This window comes from Gekko japonicus, unplaced genomic scaffold, assembly GCF_001447785.1.
Source record: "Gekko japonicus isolate JY-2015 unplaced genomic scaffold, Gekko_japonicus_V1.1 scaffold2895, whole genome shotgun sequence".
NCBI lineage: Eukaryota > Metazoa > Chordata > Lepidosauria > Squamata > Gekkonidae > Gekko > Gekko japonicus.
The window spans coordinates 115,940-123,902 of NW_015161492.1; the positions used below are offsets into that span (position 1 = coordinate 115,940).

Here is a 7,963-nt window from a genome sequence, read left to right on the forward strand (position 1 = left end):
CACCTGGGGACTGCCCCAAGTGTGCACAAACATCTCCCTCCCCCCCAGGTGCCCCCGATGTGCGGAAATAAGTATCCGCACGCAGGGGGTGACTTTGGTATTAGATATGTAGATTTTCCGTACATTTAAGAATTACATTAGTGGATGCTTACAGTCATATGCTCATTAATTAGTTAGTTCCGGTCATATGTTTGTCAGTGTGCCTTTAAGGTTTTGGACTACCGCAACATTTTTTCGGGATAGTTGTCATCAGTACTCTGGAACATACTTCTGCTTGCTGTTCCTTTGAAACAGAATTATAGCACTACCACTTTGTCTACATGTCTTGCCTGTAGGATTTTGTCAAATATTTTAATATGGATATATATATGTTAAGAACACAGGAAGAGCCCAGCTGGATCAGTCCAGTGGTCTGTCCAAATCCTACTTCACACAGTGGCACACTAGTTGCCCTGGAAGGCCACCAAACATGATATAGACTCTGCCTTGTTCAGAGATATTGGAAAGCAAACATCATTAGTAGCCTATTAAAAACAATGTTCTAACTTCTATACATACTTATTTATGTGGTATGTCATTAAGAGAAAACAGGTGATACCATGAGATGGTTTCACAGCAGATTCACTGTGGCTAGGCCATTTACATTTATTACATCAGTAATTAGAATTTCAACAGTCAATCCGTATGCAAAAGAACCTCCTCAGGAAAGTTCCTCCATTAGCCTGTCACAGCCTGAGGAACTCACAAGTTAATGACTCAGCCCTTCCCCACCTTCCTGAGTAGATATAAATTACCTGCCTACCATTTTCTTCTCACCTTGACACAGAGAGTACTCCATCTTTCTATGTTATACCTCTGAGGATGCCAGTCACAGCTGCTGGCGAAAAATCAGGTCCTACAATGCCAAGACCACGGCCATACAGCCTGGAAATTCTACAACAACTAATACCTCAGTAATTATTTATGAGCCCTTCAGGGTGGGAAAGAATTATTGTTCCTATCTTTTTTGTTTGTTTGTTTGTTTGTTTTACACTATGCACCCTCTCCCCAGAAGGTACTCAGAGCAACTTACAACATGTAAAAATACTACATTTAAAATACAATAAATACAAATAAAATATAGATAAAAACAATAAATGGAATAATAAAACCGATTAACCCTCTGTGAAAAAGAGGATTCGAGCGGGATATAAAGTTGAAGGTTTGATTGATTGATTGATTTGATAAGGACACAAGAAGGACCCTGCTGGGTCACATCAGTGGTGCATCTAGTCCAGCATTCTCCTACAGTGGCCACCTGGAGGGCCAACAAACAGGCCATCAAGGCCAAGGCCTTCCCTTGATGCTGCCTCCCAGCACTAGTGTTCAGAGGTCTGATGCCTCTGAAGATGGATATTACCTTTAGCCACTGATTGACCTCTCCTCCATGGATTTGTCTAATTTATTTATTTATTTTATTTATTTGTTTGTTAGATTTATACCCCGCCCTCCCCAGCAGGCTCAGGGCGGTTACAACAAAGGCAATTGCCATAACAACAGTTAAAACATTATAAAAACAATCATTACACAGTAAAGACAATCATTAAGTAAAGTGCGGTGCTCTTGATGTTAAAATTTAAAATAATCCCCCTTTAAATCATCTGTGTGAGTGGTCATCACTGCATCCACTCACAGTGAAACCTACAATTTAACCACTCATTATTGAAGTATTTCCTTTTATCTGTCCTCCTGAATCTATTACTCATCCACTTCATTGGGTGCCCATGAGTGCTGGTATTATGGGAGAGTGAGAAAAAAAACCCTACTGTCAACTTTCTGAACCCCATGATGGTTATATTACAAGCAAATGATATGGCTGGTGGATTCTTTTGCCCTGTTTACTTATGGCTGATGCATTACTTGTTTATTGTGTAGATATGATATTATTGTTTTCTAAAGCAATGCATTGTATTTTTTTCCAGGATTAAATTAAATAAGTTTTTTTTTATATAGTCCATAGGCTGCCTTATTGTTCTTACAATATATAATCTTCCCTGTGGTTTTATTTTCCTCTGCTTTTGCTGGGCATCCACTTCATTAAGAATGGGAAAATTGAAGCCCATGGACCAAATTTGTTTCCACGTGGCTTCCCTATTAATTAGGTTCTACCCTAGTTCATGGCAAGTTTTTATAGATGATGTCATGCAGAGCTGCATTCAGTGTGTGGAAAGGTATAACTTCTCCAATATTTAGCATAAAGTATTCTTACTGTTGTAATTGCATGTAATATAAGATATGAATCGTATTTTTTACAATTTCCAGGTAAAATATTCAATAAAAAATTTCTGGAACAAAAGGTACAGAACATTTTAGCATGATATGGCTGCTGTTGAAGATTATTCAGAAGTTTCAATTGTGTAGAATGTAGCAGACTGCCTGCTGACTGGGACTAATTGTTATATGCTTTTTTGCCTACATTGGAACAGCTGCACTAGCTTCAGTTTGCTTTAGATCCCAATGCAAGATGCTGATACTTTCCTTTCAAGCCCTTTATAATAGAGACTTGTATAACTGAAGGACATCTTGATTGCATTTTTACAGGTGGATTCTTTTGCCCTGTTTACTTATGGCTGATGCATTACTTGTTTATTGTGTAGATATGATATTATTGTTTTCTAAAGCAATGCATTGTATTTTTTTCCAGGATTAAATTAAATAAGTTTTTTTTTATATAGTCCATAGGCTGCCTTATTGTTCTTACAATATATAATCTTCCCTGTGGTTTTATTTTCCTCTGCTTTTGCTGGGCATCCACTTCATTAAGAATGGGAAAATTGAAGCCCATGGACCAAATTTGTTTCCACGTGGCTTCCCTATTAATTAGGTTCTACCCTAGTTCATGGCAAGTTTTTATAGATGATGTCATGCAGAGCTGCATTCAGTGTGTGGAAAGGTATAACTTCTTCCTGGTACATGCTAGGTTTGTTTCTATTTCGGGTTTTGTTCGTGATGTGGTCCATGGGGTCACAAAGAGGCAGACTTGTCTGTGCGACTGAACAACAACAAAGAGCACAATGATAGGGGTTCTCCCCCCCCCTTAGACTATATGATTTAGCCATATTAATATCTGGCTCTGTTTCCTTCCCTGCAGGCTATTTGAAGATGCTGTTGACAAGCTGAATCTGATGGCCTTGGGAGGTTTCCTGTATCAGCTGAAGAAAGCTTCCCAGTCCCAGCTTTTCCATTCAGTCACAGACACGGTTGATTACTCTTTGGCAATGCCAGGTAAATGTACTACACTGGAGGCATGAAAGCAGAAGGCAGCTTTTGTATATGTCTTGCACAATATTATTATTTAATTCATACTAATAGTTGCATTTTCTTTATTCTTGCAGGCGTAGTAAAATCTACCCAAGAGAAGAGAGGGGCACTCCATTTGTTCCGTCTAGGAGGTGCCATGCTAAGAATTGTAAGGAGTAAATCCCGCCCTCTACTGCATCTCATGCGCTGCTGGAATCTGGTGGCACCTCACCTGGTAGAGGTGAGAAAAATGGGGGCAGGGGAGCCCTGCTACTCTGTGGGTTGTATTGCCTTAAAATTGCAAAGAGCAACCCCAGTATGTGGATGAGTAGTTAAGATGTTTAAGGGGGTGGTGTACAAGTGAATTGTAGCACCATAAGAAAGATTACACTCTACTGATTGTCAAAATATCACAAAAAGCTAGACTTTCCCACTATCCTTTTTCCAGCTTACTAAGGCTAAGAACTAAGCTAACTCCTTTCCCTATACAGAACAGAATGTGTTCACTGGCCCTATGTGACAGCAGTTTGGGAAAGTTACAAGAGATTTGCTTTCTTCATCTCTTTATTCTCTAGATGAAAAAAAGACCATTGGGGAGCTTAACAAAGGGATTGAAGGGCATAACAGAGGTTTATAAAATTATGCATGGGGTTGGGGAAAGTGAAGAGAGAGCTTTTTCTTTCTTTTCCATAATACTAGCACTCATGGGCATCCAATATAGTTGATGGGCAAGACAGACAAAAGGAAATACTTCTTTACTCAATGAGTAGTTAAATTGTAGAATTCACTGCCAGTGGCTTTAGTGATGGTCTCGAGCATGTAAAGGGCAATTAGGCAGATTCATGGAGTACAATGACTCTCCTGGTCATCATTTTAAAGTTAGCCTCCATTTTGTGTTTTTTCTGAATATTTCCCAGCAATTCTTGTTGAAAAGAAATTATTGGTATGGCTGAAATTCTGCTTGTTGTTCCTGTCTTTGCAGGCCGCCTGCCATAAAGAAAGGCACGTATCTCGGAAGGCTGTCTCTTTCATACATGATATTCTGACTGAGGTTCTGACAGACTGGAATGAGCCTCCTCATTTCCACTTTAGTGAGGCCTTGTTCCGTCCCTTTGAGCGGATCATGCAGCTGGAACTCTGTGATGAGGATGTGCAGGACCAGGCAAGTTATGTCCTGGTTACGATGGTTATGATGATCCTGGAATCAAGTTTTAAAAGAACAGTGTTTTATTTTATTCCCCATGGTCACAACATATAACTGAAAAGATTCTCTGCAGGACTGTTTTGTACACTACATTTCTGTACAAGTGCAGAAAAGCCACCCTTGTATATTGTGAACAGAACACAGTGTTCTGAGGATCTCAGCTTTCAAGAGTGGCTTTAATGAGTTTGGGTAGGGTTACCAGATGTCCCCTTTTAGAGGACATGTCCTCTTTTATGGTGTCCATTTCGTTTGGGCTGTTTTTAAAAAAAACTGATGAAAATGTCCTCTCTTTGGGCTGGGAGGCTGAGCCTGTTTTGCCCTATAGTCCCCTAGTGGAGGCAAGCTTCAGCTTAAATAGTAGGGCTATTTAAAATGAGACTGGTCATACTGATCAGTTGTTTGAAGTAGTCAGTTGGGAAATATTTCCTTCTTTTTGCTTTTCAAAATATGGTAATCCTAGTTTAAGGAATCCCCGCTGAAATCTTTCCGAGTCAGGTGTTGCAACTTCAGTCTCTACATATCTAAAAACCTTGATTAGCCAGGGCAGAATAAGCAGGCTAATTAAAAATGTTACTGTCAACTTTAAAAGTCATTAACATTTGTCTGTTTTGTACGTGAAACAATTTTCAGGTGGTAGCAATGTTGCTGTACATTAGAAGAACAAGATTCAAACCCAGTAACACCTTAGATTTTTTTTAACCATAATAATTTATTAGGTTAAAGGAGCTTTGACTCTCAAAGGCTTAGATGAAGGAGCTTTGACTCTCAAAGGCTTATACTCCCCAAAATCTTGTTGGTCTTCAAGGTGCTACTGGACTCAAATCTGGCTGTATATAAAACAGTGTATTTCTTCCACAGGGACTCCTGTTTGTTGACTGATCCCTGTCATGCTTTCTGTGTTCTGTACCAGGTGATCACCTCAATAGGAGAGCTAGTGGAGGTCTGCTCGACTCGGATCCAGTCAGGCTGGAGGCCCTTGTTTAGTGCACTAGAGACCGTGCATAGCAGCAGCAAGTCAGAAGTGAAGGAATACCTTGTGGGAGAATATTCCATGGGTAAGGTTTTTCTGGATACTTTCCACCCCTGTGTCAGATAGTGGCATTTTTAAACAAAGAATGTGTTTTTGAAAAGCTACAACAATCTATTTGTTTATTACATTTTTATCCTACCCTTTCCCTAAGGAGCTTAGATGACATATGTGATTCTTTGTTCCTAATTTCACCTTCACAATAGCCCTGTGAAGTAGCTTAAGCTGTGAGTGAGAGTGGCCAAATGTCACCCAGCTTTCATGTCTGAATGGGGATTTGCACCCAGCTCTCCCCAGTTCTAATGCAACATTCTAACCACCACAGCACACCAACACAGTGTTCAAAATACCACTCCCAGGCCAGTGTGAGGTTCTGAATCACAACAGAGTTCTGGGGTGGAGGGAAAGAAATAGTAACGTTTCCACCACAAGATTAAAAACTCCAATGCCATTCACACGTTTCGGCTTTTGTTCTGTAAAACTGGCATGACTTTTTATTGGCTCCAATTTTCCACATAATGTTAATGTGAATTGTAAAATATCTAAGATGATCTCGCATAAAATAAAGTAAATTCTAAATCACAAGTCACTACATTTAGGAGTTCTGCTAGACGGCAGCAGCCCAGTTATCAGTGTAGTGAACAAGTAAAGCCAGGAGTATGAAACTTCCACATACTTCTCAGGTGTGTATGTATCAGCCCACAATCTCTTCACCCCAATTTATAATTTCTGAAATCGAGGGATTAATGATCTTGATACAAAGCACTTCGTAAGTAAATAAATAATAAATGCAAGCTACTGTTGTGAGCATGGTATAAAAATGTTTTTTTAAAAAATAACCAAGGACCGATATTAAATTGGTAGAGGGCAGAACTTTGAATTAGCTTTTTCTGTAGTCAGTGACATCATCCTATAGCCAGATCCAATTGGCTTCATCTCCATGATGCTGTTACCTGGAATAAGCAGGGCCGTTTCTAAACAAATAATGGCATAAATTCTGTCGCTGCAAACAACAGTGAATTCTCTTTCTCCTCCAATGCCATCTCTTCCTCTCAACCTTTATCCAGCTGTAGTGGTGTTTCTCCCCTTATCCTCATTCCACTACTTCCTCCTCCTCAGCTGCTACTGCTGGCATACACTGCAGCATTGTTCACTGAGTTGCTAGGCCAAACGATATTTTTAAAGAATTTATATGTATTAAATATTTTTAAGCCACCTTTCCACCCAGTCAGGGGTCCGCAAGGCAGCCAATTAATTTAAACAATTAAGATACAGTGAAAAATATAAAAATCAGGTAAAAGCACATAAACACATAAAACTATTTAAAAGGTAAGAGCTTATGAGGTAGTATCATGAAATACAGGTTTTTTTCATTTGGGTGGTTACAGTCTCCATCACTATTTTTTTTAAAAAAATCTGCCAACGTGAGGGATCTCCCAAGATAGTAGAAAAATCCTCTCTAGCTGTATACGCTCCATTGTTCAGCTTTTTTGATCTGCACTCCGGAGCAATTTTCAGAATTAGAGATAAAGAAATATTTCTAGAAGGGTAATGTATAACTTAAAGTTTTAATGTGCATTTATATTAGTGACTCATGTTTTCATGTATCTTCAGGAAAATGCCAAGCTCCTGTGTTTGATGTCTTCGAAGCCTTTCTAAATACAGACAATATACAGGTCTTTGCCAATGCGGCCACCAGCTATATCATGTGCCTTATGAAATTTGTCAAAGGATTGGGTAAGGCTTCCCTCTATCCCGCTTGACAAAATAAGTCCAAACTTTCCATATTCCTGGGGGGGGGTTTAAAGTCGGGTCGCCAGGTCCCTTTCAACTGCCGGCGGGAGCTGGCAGGAACGGTTCAGGAGTGGGAAGTGACGTCACCCCCTCATTACTTCCCGAAACAGTGACGTCACACACAATGTGCCTGTGTCACCCAGATGTTATGTCGGGGGCGACACTCTGGATTTTGGGCAAAACTCTATGGTGAAGGCATAAAACCATAGAGTTTTGCACAAAATCTAGCCCCCCGCCCAATGTTGCCGACATGCCAACGTTACCTCCAGGCAACACAGGCATCGCTGTTTGGGGAGGGATTCCCTCCTGCCAGCCAGCTGGCCGGTGGCAGGCAGGAGCCCACAAAATTGGGGAATCACTCACCCCCAGTGGTCAAATGGCAGCTTTAGGTGAAGGGTAAAAATATCTTTATTGTGGGGTTTGACAATTGCAGAGGCAGATGGAAAGTGTGCTTCCAAGCAATAACAGCCAAAATCAAGGAATACTCTAGAAAGGAACACTGCAAATTTTATATAAGCATTGCATGCTCAGTGTTGAGACAACAAAAGTGTGCCCATGTGGAACAATTTCAGTATTCTGGTACTCCCCCAAACATTCACACATTTCAAGACTGTTGGTGCACTTCTCGCTTTGTTGTGTTTTTCAACTTGAGTCTTTAT

The 7,963-nt window shown here is 40.1% G+C and overlaps 1 protein-coding gene across 1 annotated transcript in view; it reads left to right on the forward strand.

Annotated features, from left to right (window-relative positions):
* ARFGEF3 (ARFGEF family member 3) overlaps window positions 1-7,963 on the forward strand; it is a 129,786-nt gene that overhangs the window by 101,281 nt on the left and 20,542 nt on the right. The window contains exons 21-25 of the mRNA XM_015429180.1: window positions 3,131-3,264; window positions 3,375-3,520; window positions 4,262-4,441; window positions 5,394-5,538; window positions 7,125-7,247. Coding sequence (XP_015284666.1) covers window positions 3,131-3,264; window positions 3,375-3,520; window positions 4,262-4,441; window positions 5,394-5,538; window positions 7,125-7,247 — 728 coding nt within the window. The remainder of the gene's footprint in view (window positions 1-3,130; window positions 3,265-3,374; window positions 3,521-4,261; window positions 4,442-5,393; window positions 5,539-7,124; window positions 7,248-7,963) is intronic.